The 12,922-nt window shown below is 31.8% G+C and overlaps 3 protein-coding genes across 3 annotated transcripts; all 3 read left to right on the top strand.

The window, feature by feature from the left end:
* The first annotated feature begins 4,843 nt into the window (after window positions 1–4,843).
* LOC149901183 (uncharacterized) lies at window positions 4,844–5,833 on the top strand. The gene is made up of 3 exons (XM_090111434.1): window positions 4,844–4,925; window positions 5,119–5,302; window positions 5,542–5,833. Exons 1-3 carry the CDS (start codon window positions 4,844–4,846, stop codon window positions 5,831–5,833), a joined length of 558 nt encoding a protein of 185 aa, XP_089967560.1.
* Window positions 5,834–6,036: 203 nt separating this feature from the next.
* On the top strand, window positions 6,037–7,091 carry LOC149901182 (uncharacterized). The gene is made up of 5 exons (XM_090111431.1): window positions 6,037–6,070; window positions 6,147–6,480; window positions 6,563–6,622; window positions 6,743–6,904; window positions 7,052–7,091. Exons 1-5 carry the CDS (start codon window positions 6,037–6,039, stop codon window positions 7,089–7,091), a joined length of 630 nt encoding a protein of 209 aa, XP_089967557.1.
* A 317-nt stretch (window positions 7,092–7,408) lies between these two features.
* Window positions 7,409–10,593, top strand: LOC149901181 (uncharacterized). Its single transcript, XM_090111408.1, has 7 exons — window positions 7,409–7,539; window positions 7,640–7,757; window positions 7,851–8,521; window positions 8,598–8,787; window positions 8,856–8,933; window positions 9,164–9,215; window positions 9,322–10,593. Exons 1-7 carry the CDS (start codon window positions 7,485–7,487, stop codon window positions 10,591–10,593), a joined length of 2,436 nt encoding a protein of 811 aa, XP_089967534.1. The 5' UTR covers window positions 7,409–7,484.
* The last annotated feature ends 2,329 nt before the right edge of the window (window positions 10,594–12,922 follow it).

The raw sequence follows: 12,922 nt of genomic DNA, 5'->3' as shown, positions 1-12,922 counted from the left end.
ATTGATTGTGGCTTACACCTCGGAAATCCAGCCAATCTATAAAGCGTGTTTTTTATTGAATGTTAACTGCATAACGTCATCGTGAAACATATCTTATCATAGGTTAATTAATATTGATGTGATATTTGATTTGAAATTGATAAAACTATAAAGATAAAGTCTTCAAATTGTGTTGCTTTTAGTAAACATTATACAGATCACAAAATAAATAAATTAATTAATCAACTAATCAACTAGACTTGCCAAAACTTTGTGTTTATCATGTAGCAGATTGCTGAATTTTATTGAAGGTTAATAATTAATATATTTTCCGAAGTAATATTTTATAAAGGCATAGGCATTGTTAAACCTTCTATGTTTAACATATTTTATGTATGTATATTATTAAAAAAAATCAAAGTGTAATGTGAGCTTACTATTGTACGTACACAAAAAGCCTGTCAATAAAATGAGCATAATATTTTCTTGGTTTTGTTTGACATCGTAAAGTAAATCTTCCTTATCGAGTGTAACTACTGTACAAATGTTGTTTATTTGCACGAACGAAACAAAAGGCGGGAAATATTAAAACATGTAACGTCCTATGAAGGCGAACCGTTGTTTATCTTAGGCTCCCGATCACAGACATCCCCCGTGTTCAATGCTACCATTTAGATAGCGCGCTCCTTTAAAACCTTTTCTCTAAATCTTGGTGGTGTTAACTGTAATGTATTTGGTTATCTTAAGATCGTCCATTATTTATCCAGGTGCGCCGCTAATTTTGCGTTATTTTCCTTAATTTCCACCCCATAATTTCGAGGCTAATATAATTTCCTGTCTGAAAATCTAATTATTATAATTTTATACGTAATTACATTTTTCATGTAATTTAATGGACGTCAATGGATTGGATTGTGAATTTCTTTTTGTATTTATCACAGTTTATGTACGTGTATTTGTGTTATAAAAACCATAGAATATAATATATGTATGTACGTATATATCATCTCAACCATTAACGTTTGATATTATGTAAACCAAAAACATATGACATGTTCGATTTTGAGATGTTAATTAATAAATAATAAAAACAAATTTACTTACATTAGGTAAATGTTTATATTCTTGATCCTTGTTCTTTGGTCTGTGTTTCCTTAATTATATTTTTTTATCAAAACAAACAAGAATAGTGCTTCTATTTTCCTTGTTATTATTATTTTTTTCTTTTAGTATAAATTTTCCTTCTGAATTAACAAAAATATGAAAAAAAAATAATTAATCGCACTGTTAGAGCCGCTGTCGAGTTTTCACATCGGCAGTTCATTATTATTAGGTATGTTGGAACAATGATCTAAGGTTGGAACCTATAATAAAAATAGATTTTCAGAGAATTACTAGGCATAAATGTCTGAATAAATTTCAAAAATCTGGTTGTCTTTCATTCAACTTTGTATTCAGTCATATAACTCATATTGTATAATAATCACTTAGTCCATATGATAATTTTCTCAATACTAAAACTTTTATTATATCTGCCAGGAACTCAGGAACCTGTATCGTTGATTTTGTTTTATTTTCTCATGAACCAACTTTTATTAGACGGTCACATACAAAGCGAGCAACTCGGGAATTTTTTTTACCGCCCTTATAATTGACTCGAAAGTAAATTGTAAGTAAATTATATCGAAAGGATACATCTACCTATTCGGAATTGTATTCATAATAGTTAATTACAAATTCTCATCACAATTCGGACAATCGATATGAATATATAGAGATATTTCTAATAAACCCAGCAGCAATATATTATGTATCTACTTCAGCATGTCGCCAATACTTATTCGCTGACAGTAATCTTGAAGCCTTGCCAGGTTTTGAACCAAAATATATTGGACCTCGCAGGCCCAAGAGACTACATAGTGCGTGGTTCCGCAAAACTCTTTTCTATAATTCATGGAAATGTCAACTCTATTCGGTTCGCACAAAGCCTCAATCAGGTTTGCTCTATATATGATAGGATCGGACTATCAACGTTTATTTTCTAGGGACCATAGATCGTTTTACGAGTAATTTGTGTCGAGCGTGTTTAGAATAAAAATGGCACTTGCTAAATATTACATCGGCGATTCATTGTGAGGACGGAAAGCCAAATAAAAATCATCGTAAATCCTATTTACACGTCTTCAATTTGAAATACTTTTTAGTTAATATAGGTTCTTATTGTTAGGTAGGTAGGTACATTATTTATCAGTGTTAGTTGGACACAAATAATAAAGAGTATGTTTTAACATGTATTTTTTTTCGCTTGGGCTTTGCCAGAAATATTCTTTAGCGATGAATCGTTAAATTTATTATTGTCAGTCACTTCAATAACATTCTTTATATTTTCCTAAGTATTCGATCAACAATATAGAACCACAAATCACTAAAGGAGAAAACGTTCAGAGATCTATAGCTTTGATTTCAAAACCTTTCAAATCAAGGCGAACGAGCAGCTATCCACACACAAATATCTTAGTCACCCATCGCGTCGTAGAGATAGCATAAACACCAAGATTTAGGGTATGGACGAACACTAGTGACAATTTATTCTCAGATATGTAAACTTTTATTTAAAATCTACCAATACCTAGAGTATTTAATAAATTACATTCAGTCCAAAGTCCAAATCCAACAAAAAATTACGATGAATTTTTAAGGATTAAAATTTTTAGTTAACATCATATTAATTCATTTTATTTGGTGAACATATTCTGTTTTAAAACAAAAACTTTAAAGTTTATTTACGATATTAAAATAGTGCACGTCGGTACCGAGATTGCTTTCTCAAATTTACGAGTAAACCAGGAGGCAGGTCGAACACGGAGAGTATTTCAGTGGGAACGGTGTACCTAAGTAATAAAAAAGATCTCACGCAATCATATTTTATCGGGAAGGCTATTTTTCGCAGGCGGATACAGCTCGTTCAAGCGCTTATATGAAATATCTCAATTTCCATCGTCCTACATAAAACGACGTGTTAACAAAAATATATTTGGAATATGGATTTCGGAAACCGAATAGTAAACATTTCACAGAACCTTTTTGTGCTTGTATTGTTATTTTTTTTTTATTTTGCGTCAATCCATACTAATATTATAAATGCGAAAGTAACTCTGTCTGTCTGTCTGTCTGTTACTCAATCACGCCTTAACTACTGAACAATTTTCCATGAAATTTGGTATAGAGATATTTTGATACCCGAGAAAGGACATAGGCTACTTTTTACCCCGGGAAATAGGATAGGTTTTATCCCGGAAATCCCACGGGAACTATGCGGGTTTTTCTTTGACTGCGCGGGCGAAGCTGCGGGTGGAAAGCTAGTATTTACTATACGTACAACAAAGGCACTTTTGATCATTTTACTTCATTGGTCGGTGATCCAAATTGTAATTTCCCAGACTTTTTTTTCTGCTCTGTTCCATTTTTATGATAACTTCATTTGAAAATGAAAATTAATATTATTGCACTCAATCACATTTAGAGGATTGTCATTTTGTTTACATATTATTGCTCATTTATTGCCTATGCACATTAACATTAATCTACTACATACTTACTTTTCAGAGAAATTATTCGTGAATTCACACCGAGATGAGAGCGAGAAACTTACAACCTAGGTAGGTTTTTATGGCAAAAGTAAAAGTCCTAAAACACAGATTATGTTTGGTACCTGTTCTGTGTTTGGTATATTTTCTGTGAGTCCTGTTTACAGGATCAGTATTCCTCGCTACGTCCGTCATCAACAACATAGTTGGAAAAGTTTTGTTGCTTAGATTTTTATTATTTTGCAGTACTAATTTTTATACACCTATAAAAAGAAACCTTCAGAAATATACCTTTTACATGAGTTCTAAAATTACTTTCCCATGTATTTTACGTCTTATTTTATTTCATTGTTTGGGTCCAACATGACGACGTAGGTGCTCATAAAACCAAAGATATAGTCGAACACATTTGCTTCGTTTAACAAAGGAAGCATTTTTCCTAAATAAAATATTTACTGAACCATTCGGGAATCTGATTGCCGTTGTTGATATCGGTATTTATTTATTGTGTTGTGTACTGTGTATTGAAACTGTTTTAATCGGTATTATGAAAGTTTTACTGGACCTATTACAAAAGTATATTTTTGTTTAAGTTAATTAAGTGGTATATATCCTTAAATGTCATAATTTTCATGCATAAGTGCATAATATTGTTTCGTTGACTTGTCATAAAAAATTTGATGTAACTATATAAATAGGTAGAGGCTTTAAGTCCAATTTGTAGCGTCAACTGATTATTCTGTTCCATCGTCATCTGGCCTTCTTACTAATCTTCGCATATTTAGCAGCTATAAATTTTCAACATTAAATATTAATTTCAGTCAACATCTTTCACCCGAAGAGTTGAGCACGATACATAGCCCCTAAACTTACCGCCTTGTATTACATTGATATGAATAATGCTCCAAGTTGCTAGTTCGTAACGTAAACATCACGTGTACGTTATAAATTTTGTGGCACTTTATTATGTTCACATTATCAGGGAATTTTGGAAACGTGACCGCACGTACAGGCGGTACAGGTAGGTAGTGGCGCTGGCAATAATTCAATCAAACATGGCTTAAATGGCCTTCTTCATGTTTACCAAACACGAACCCTTATCATACTGCACTGACGACGTTATCCTACTCGCATAGAACGTCTTAACGATATTAATTATTAACCTCCTACTTTCAACAATCACCTCTATTCTCCAGATGATAGAGATCATTTCTAGCTGATAGCGAAATATGTGGACTATGTAGGGGAAATTTAAAGCAGTTGTAAAATTTTGAATAATGAGAGCGTACACGATTTTAGCTTTCGTCAGCGTTTGCTTTTTCAAAGTGTATTGCAGAGATGAGGATAAGATTTTAAAAGGTAATTAAATTAAATTAATTGTATCTGTTTAACAAATATAACTATGCCCTATGAAATTAATATAAGACAAATATAATTTTTAGAATTGCATTCGTATGTACAGTTTGCTTCAACGTCAATCAAACATAAAACTTAATATTATAAATAACAACAAAACAAATAAAACACCCCACAAATATTCATTTTCAATCAGCATGTTATTGGCCCAACGAAGTGTTCGAGCCCTGCTTCGGGGGCTGCGCGGAGGTCTCATGTGACAACCCGCGCAACCACCTGCGTCCCTGCTACCCGTACTGTGAGCCGGGCTGCGTGTGCGAGGAGCCCTACGTGAGGGACGACCGCACGCACCAGTGCGTACTGCCGCAGGATTGTTCACCGTATGTAATCTATTAAATAATAACCACAGTACTTATAATTGTAAATACGAAAGTTGTAATAAGTCCACATATGCTTGCTACAAATCATACAAACCTATATTATTACATACGTATTGCCTGGACTAACACAGGTGCCTTAATAAATAAGTAAACACATTTTAAATGGCCCAGGATCATTTAATAATTTATTATTAAAAATAAGATATTTAAAAATTTTAAAATATAAATGACATTTCTAGAACACAAATGGGAATACCGGTACCGACTAGACGATCTAGCAAATCCAGTCCAATGAAATACAGCACAAGAACACAACGACGTCACGGGAGAGCAGATGAGCTTGACATCGATGACGGTCCCCTCCCAACTCCCAACCACGTTGACAATAGTCTAAAGCAACAAAAAGCAGCAGAAATTTCAAGGATGGGAAATTATTTCAATATAGTTATAGCTCCACCGCCTATAAGAGCTCTTCAACCGAGAAAAGTGATACAAGGCGATCCTTTCCGAATTTCTTCTAAACAAATCTAGGGTATAGTTCTCCAAATAAGTAATTTTTTTATATTATTATCTAGATGGAAATAAAAATAATGTATCTGTAAAAGTCAACGTTTTATTATCAACTTCCTGTATCCAATCGTTCTTTTTTCCTTTTTACTAAACATCTACGTTCAACATACAACGAATTACCAACACAAACGTGTAAGTCACATTATGGACTGATAAGGAGCAGAATGAGGAAGTTGTTGTTATTAGCTCTCTTATTATGTGCGTATAAGAGATGAATTTTAATTTTATTTTTAATTTTAACAAAAAAAGTATTAAAAATTATGAATGTTTTTAGATGACATTGTAGAAGGAAATAGATTAAACAACTACGATTACGATGATATGGAGAAGAGACATTCGTTTATAGATGAAAGGAGGAATTGGAGGAAAAAGGCACTTTTAAAATCACTTGACCCTGACCACAAGGATTGGGATGAAAGAAGGAGATACGAACAAGAGAACCTCAGGTATTATGATGATATAGATGGAAAACCTGGTTCTATTAGAAAGGGTGAATATGACACTGCAGGTGCATCTTATGGAAATCAAAAACAATTGGAAGAAATGGACAAAGCACATTTACAGTCCAGATACAGGAGCAGTGAAACAGGCCACGCAATCACGCCAACGTAAAAATAACTTTATTGTTCTTTTTATTAATCTTAACAGTTCCCACGTGTCATTTATTTAAATACTTTGTTATCTTTAAAGGGACAAAGACGGTGAAAGAAAAGTTCCATTTACAATGAATTGTGAAAGACCGCATGAAAGGTAAATGAGTAAATGTAAACTCATAAATATGTAATAATATTTTTATATTTTGTTTGTTCCATTCGTCATATAACTAATGCGAAACAGAAACATAATTTATTTTAATTTAATATTATTTAGATATGAAGCATGTTTTTCGGGTTGCGCTGCTATAACGTGTGACAACCCGCGAGAAAGATTACGACCTTGCTACCCGTTCTGTGAACCTGGCTGCATCTGTATGCAACCTTATGTGCGCGATGACAGGACTCATAAATGTGTACTGCCGGAGGATTGCACCAAGTGAGTAATTATTAATACTATAAATATTGCAAATGTTTAAACATTTGAGAAGTCAATTTAAACAAGTCATAAGAACTACTTCCGCTCTTATTATACCAATAAAAATCTCGAACTCAAATAAAATTAAAAAAAAAACTTTTTTTGCAGGGGTCTTAAAGGTATTCCAGATTTGGGTGAAGATGTGTAAAGAAAACAGGTCTAAAGAAAAGTTTAAAAACAGCAATTGCATTAAAAAATTCCACATAGTCATATTTTTTTTCATTTGAAATTCCGTATGTACATATTTTATAAATAACGTGACGACCAGAAAAAGTCAACAGTATTCTATCCCACTCACAAAAATTGTTTTTTACTGCAGCTGTACTTCAACTATTGTTTAGTAATCTACAGGCAACAAAACGTTTTACTATTGTTCACGTCACTTTTCAATGCTAAGCCAAGTGAAGTGAAGTGTATTCAATATTTTGAGTATTTTAAAAGCTTTCATTTTCCTTTTCATTTTTCATCATAGTTTCTTTGTGACTATATTTAGAACAATTAAAACGTTTAAATGACAACGGTGAAATTAAAATAAGGCAGCATGTTATTACTTTTTCTTATCGGCATTAAATGCGTGATTGGCGATGGACAATTTGGTGAGTAATGATAGAAATATATTCTTACTTATATTAATTATTTACAATAATTGTTATATTTTAAGGACCACAAATAATCGTTATTATTTATTTATTACAGAATGTGGAGAACACGGCAGATTTGAATATTGTATAGATGAAATTCCAGGTTGCGTGATAGGATGCCATTGCCACCCGGGATATTATTTTGATACGGATTCTAAAATATGTGAACCCAAGTATATTTAAATTGTCTTTACGGGCTTGATAATTTTCTGAAGTTTATCGATTGTCAATTTTATTTAATTAAATTAAATATAATTATATTTCAGCATTAAATTAACCCAAAATTACCGAAGATATTATCAAACCAACGAACCTACACCAACTGAAATTGCACACAAAGAAATTGAAAGCACCGAACCTGTTCCAACCCTTGATCCCATTGACAATCAAGTTGACGAAATAACAAAAAATGCTGATGATTTAGGCGACTGGTTATATAACCAATTCTTTAAAACTATCGAAAATCAAGTCATCAATAAAACAAAAGAAAATAATATTCCAACGAGAAGAAACGGGATTAGCCCCCTCGAAGTTAAAAGTATAAGCAGAAGAAAAATGTCACGTAAGAAAAGAAAAAAATCAAAAGACAAAAGAAAAAAATCAAGCATGCGAAGGAAGTTACTGCGCATTACTGAGGATGACAGTGTATTTGATTCAACATCAGAAGAATCCGAATCCGATTCGAGCGAAAGTGCATCTGACGACAGTGGAACGTTTGAAATCGAGCAAGGAGAAGATAAACACACCGATGATAAAGAGCATGGTCACAAAAAGATTGTTATTATAAATAAGAAACCGAAGCCACCGCTGCCCTCATTTATTTTTTTACCGAATATGGACACGCCGTTCTATCCACCGATAGGACTCCCTCCACCACCAATTATGCCTATGTACCCATTTGTCCCTGTTCCACCCGTGCCCGCATTTCCCTGTCCAGGTACGTTAATAGCTTCAAGTAAGTATACTTTACATGCAGCAGTGGCATGAAACTAAATTCTTTGATTACACTGTAGATCAAGAAGAAAATGGAGGTACTACAACAACAGCTACAGTCACTACGACTACCTCAAGTATAACAACGAATACGGTACCTTCAAGTCTAACAACAGATCAACCTTTAACAACTGTCTCTACCATAGATGAACAGGATGCTGAAACATCTATAGATATTGGTACCACTGAAAAAGCTGTATCTGAAAAAGGGTAAATTTAAAAATATTTTAATGAATTGGTATGTTCAAAACAAGAATTTTTACTAAATTTTATTTTAGGGTACGAGCTGGTCGCTACAAAAAGAAGAATAGAGCATCAAGACTCAAGCAACATAATATGGATGAGCCGTATCCTGGGTATAATTACATAATTATTTTTATTTTATAGTTATTAATATTTCAATAAAACAAATCTAATTAATTGATTAAATTAACATACTATAAAAACAATAAGTACAACGCTAACTAGTTCTATTTATAAGTTAATCGTCTTTACTAGATTACTAATTTACATATTCAGTATGTACGATAGTTTAATTCAAATAATATTATTATGCATAGCTTTACTTTATTCATATCTGTTTCAGTTTTACTAAAAGTCATCCACTGCAAGGATCGTCTAGAAGTCGATCGAAACTTGTAAGTTTTTATTGATAAAATTAACTTAATAATGGTTAAATTTATAAGTTACCTGACTCCGGCAGAATAAGAATTATTAATCTATACTGAAAACACATTATTTTAGCTACAACGTTTACGCCATAAAATGAAGAATTCTGCACCAATTCAGCCTCCAATAGAACATGAAGAAAATACAGAGATTTCCTTTTTGGAAAGTGATGGTTTTGACGACACTCTAAATAATGAAATACAATCAAAACCTAATAACAACCCAAAATCTGAAAATGTAGATTTTAAGTATATCAGTGAACTAATACATAGAGTCAACCTCAACAATTCTGGTAATCCAATGAAATACAATCCAAGCGATAGCGTTGAAGTATATAGCCCAGCTAAATATCACAAAATGAAACACCAAAATTTTAATAGTCCCAAGGATTCGCGTAGTGGTGATTCAGATGACTCATATTACACGAATTTAGGAAGACAAATTGCTTCAATCATTCGGAATGCAGACGCACAAAATCAACAAGTTAATATAGAAATTGAACAAACAAACCAGAATACTGAAAATCATGTTTTCTTTAATGAAAATTCTCCAAAATCATTTTGGGAAAGATCTGTGAGATCTCCAGTTAAATTTATTAATTCAAACAAAAACAATTATGATTATCTTAAAAGAAGTAATGAGTTATTATTTAACATTGAAAACAAAGTATCAATTATGGCAACTACAGAACCATCTTTAAGTTTACAAGATATAGAAAACATAGTTAATGTCATGGCAAAAGCGCAGAGAAAAATAAAGCACAATCAACATGATCTCAACAACATTAGAACTTCCAATAAAAATCTTAATTTCAATCTATGGCCGAAAGAAAGTCAACATTTAGAAAGCAATCTCCAAAACATTAAAGCAAAGCCTGTATTGCATGAAAATGAGAAAAATGTTTTTAAAAAATTGCCAGAACTACATGGTGTAAGCATGCAAAATTTTCATCGATTTACAGCTTGGTTAAGTACAGGAAAAAATAATGAAACATACAAAGACAAAACGTATTTGACTGAGACAAAACCCATAGAAAGAAAATTTATCAACACAATGGATAAACAAAGTCAATTGCCAATATCTGCAATTTCTACACGACCCGTGGCTCTAAGATCGAATAGTTCTATGATTCCAAAAATACCAATTATAGACCACCAGTCCTTCCATTCCATGTTACCAAACTACAAATATATGGAAAGAAAAAAATATTTTCAAGACAACAGTAATGCTGGAGTCAATGACGGATATGTTATTCCAATGAAACCTGTTCATCAGTTTTTAAACATGCCGTTTGATCCACAACCAACATATTTTCATCATGATATAAGTCATTTTCATTATTTCTGATGATAGATAAATCTCTTATGTTAGAAGGTATTACATGTACAATGTAGACCGTATTACATATATTTCGCGTGAAGATTATTTTATACTAGCGGTCCGCCCCAGCTTCGCCCGTGGTACATATTTCGCAATAAAAGGTAGCCTATGTTCTTTCTCAGGGTCTAAAGATTGTCTGTGCCAAATTTATAGTCTAGTAGTTTATGCGTGAAAACCATACATACATACAAACCTTTCCTCTTTATAATATTAGTATAGATTTACAAGTAATAAGTTTTAAAAATTTTATAAACTAAAATAAATAAAAATGCACATGACTAAATAAAATTTTATTCCATTTAATATAAATCTACTCAATTTCTTTACATTTACTTAAGCCTTAAGGTATGTGGCATTTGCAGTATGCGGCATACATACCTACCTAGGCCAAATATTGTGTCATCAGTGTACATATTTACAAATTCTATGAAACATATATATATCTTTACTTAAATACTAAAATATTGCAGTTTCATCGCTTTACAAATGGTATCCTTACAATATAGAACAAAATACTAATAACTATGATACCAATTTTGATTCCGACAATTCCACAAATACCTCTGCTCTTTCCGGAACAGCCGCTCGTTTTCCAATCACAACTGACAAGCTCGGGATTGTGAAAATTGAGTTGTATAAAAAAATTGTACAAATATTGATGAAAATACTCTAAAAGCTGCCGCAAAAGATTGGGAATAGCAACGGTTTATGATAGCGCTGCTGATTTCAATATGCATTTTTCCTATAAAAAATCCTCGAGTATAAAATATTCTCGTGGCAAATTTATTGAAATGGATCTTAATATCTTATAAAGGTATATTTTCTCCAAATATTAATTCCTCTCCTCGGAAAACAAAATATTTGGATGGACTATTTTAAAGTTGCTAGAGATGTCAACTATCATTGGAAATAGAGCAAATATATGAAAAGTAATTATAGAGCCATCGTAGTATAACATATGTAATAATATAATTAAAAAAAAATAAGAATCGAAGAATGTATTAAATAGTTAATACGTCAGAATCAATCAAATTCGTAAGTTCCACAAATACTTAATCACAATATTTTTTTTTATATTAAAAGAGTATATTCAATGTAATATGTATTAAATAAATAGACTTTATTGTATACTCATAACAGTATTTATTATTTGGGCCGTAATCACAGTTCGAGGAAATTTGTAACAAAGTCAGAACCAACAATCTCAGAATACTAAACAAAGACTTTTCTGGGAATAATGATCTCAAGGCACCAGTAACAAACTAATCCTCTCTTAGGAACGGTATCTATTCGTTAATTTTCTGCGCGGACACTTAATTTCTCGCCTTCATTTCTCGGCTCGAGGCTCGTGCTGTGAAAATTAATTACAGAAATAAGGAACTCATTTATTATAAATAAAAAATTATTGTCTTTTAAACTATAAACCCTCTAATAAAGGTAGGTAAATATTTTATAAAGGTGCTAAAGGTAAGCTTCAGCAAATTCTTAAATATTTTCTATTGTTATTGTGTTTTAGCTGAAATAAAAAACTGATATGTATTATTTATTCACAAATATTATACGGTGGATTTTAAACTCAATCAGAATATACTTTAAATAGTAATAAGCATATTATTTCATTATACCTAAAGCTGATTCGGGAAATTTAGACAAATGGAAAGAGTTTGAAATGTAGTTACGTACCTATACTGGGTGAAACACTAATTAAAGGGGATCCGTAAAGCAGAATGGATTTGGAAACGTATTAAACTTTGAAAAGGCAAAACAACAAACTATTTTCCTACCTTTCCCATTTGAAACATGTGTGTATTGCCTTATAGTTTTATACTATGTTTTTAAGAGTAGTTTAGCTTCGGTGTCCATTTCATTTATTCTAGTATTTTCATTATACTTTCCATACAAATCATTACTAATGTAAAGGTTAAATTTTTAATGTGCCTATTCAAGCTCTCACCGTTATTCTGTCATATTCTTCAAGTATTAACATAATCATCACATAAATTATTAATATTATGACTCTTTTATCAAACGTTATGATAATAATAAATATGTATGTATCGTCCCGAATAAAACGTGTATTACTTCCTTGATTCAATGTTTTCTCTATAAGATTTATTGAAAGGTTGTATCGTATAACATCAGCTTTGCAAATGGAATCACAATTTATTTGGATGAGAATCGCACTATTTCCAATTTTCATATTTTCGACGAGGCCCTACTTCTATCAGTAAATCGTTTTTTACCCACTATAATTTATTAAAACGTTATTTATTTGATATGCGCCGATTTATGAAGA

The sequence above is a fragment of the Colias eurytheme genome, chromosome 17 (assembly GCF_061535395.1).
Source record: "Colias eurytheme isolate Ceu_HAF_F1 chromosome 17, ilColEury1 Martin Lab GWU primary, whole genome shotgun sequence".
NCBI lineage: Eukaryota > Metazoa > Arthropoda > Insecta > Lepidoptera > Pieridae > Colias > Colias eurytheme.
This window is presented reverse-complemented; position numbering and strand designations above follow the sequence as displayed.

Bases quoted from the DNA above. Each gene is read 5' to 3' on its own strand.
- LOC149901183 (XM_090111434.1), top strand. From the start codon at position 4,844: ATGAGAGCGTACACGATTTTAGCTTTCGTCAGCGTTTGCTTTTTCAAA. The intron at 4,926-5,118 runs GTAATTAAATTA...ATTTTCAATCAG, and splicing joins TGAGGATAAGATTTTAAAAG to CATGTTATTGGCCCAACGAA. The intron at 5,303-5,541 runs GTATGTAATCTA...TGACATTTCTAG, and splicing joins CTGCCGCAGGATTGTTCACC to AACACAAATGGGAATACCGG.
- LOC149901182 (XM_090111431.1), top strand. From the start codon at position 6,037: ATGAGGAAGTTGTTGTTATTAGCTCTCTTATTAT. The intron at 6,481-6,562 runs GTAAAAATAACT...TTATCTTTAAAG, and splicing joins GGCCACGCAATCACGCCAAC to GGACAAAGACGGTGAAAGAA. The intron at 6,623-6,742 runs GTAAATGAGTAA...AATATTATTTAG, and splicing joins TGTGAAAGACCGCATGAAAG to ATATGAAGCATGTTTTTCGG.
- LOC149901181 (XM_090111408.1), top strand. From the start codon at position 7,485: ATGTTATTACTTTTTCTTATCGGCATTAAATGCGTGATTGGCGATGGA. The intron at 8,788-8,855 runs GTAAATTTAAAA...ATTTTATTTTAG, and splicing joins AAAGCTGTATCTGAAAAAGG to GGTACGAGCTGGTCGCTACA. The intron at 8,934-9,163 runs GTATAATTACAT...TATCTGTTTCAG, and splicing joins ATGGATGAGCCGTATCCTGG to TTTTACTAAAAGTCATCCAC.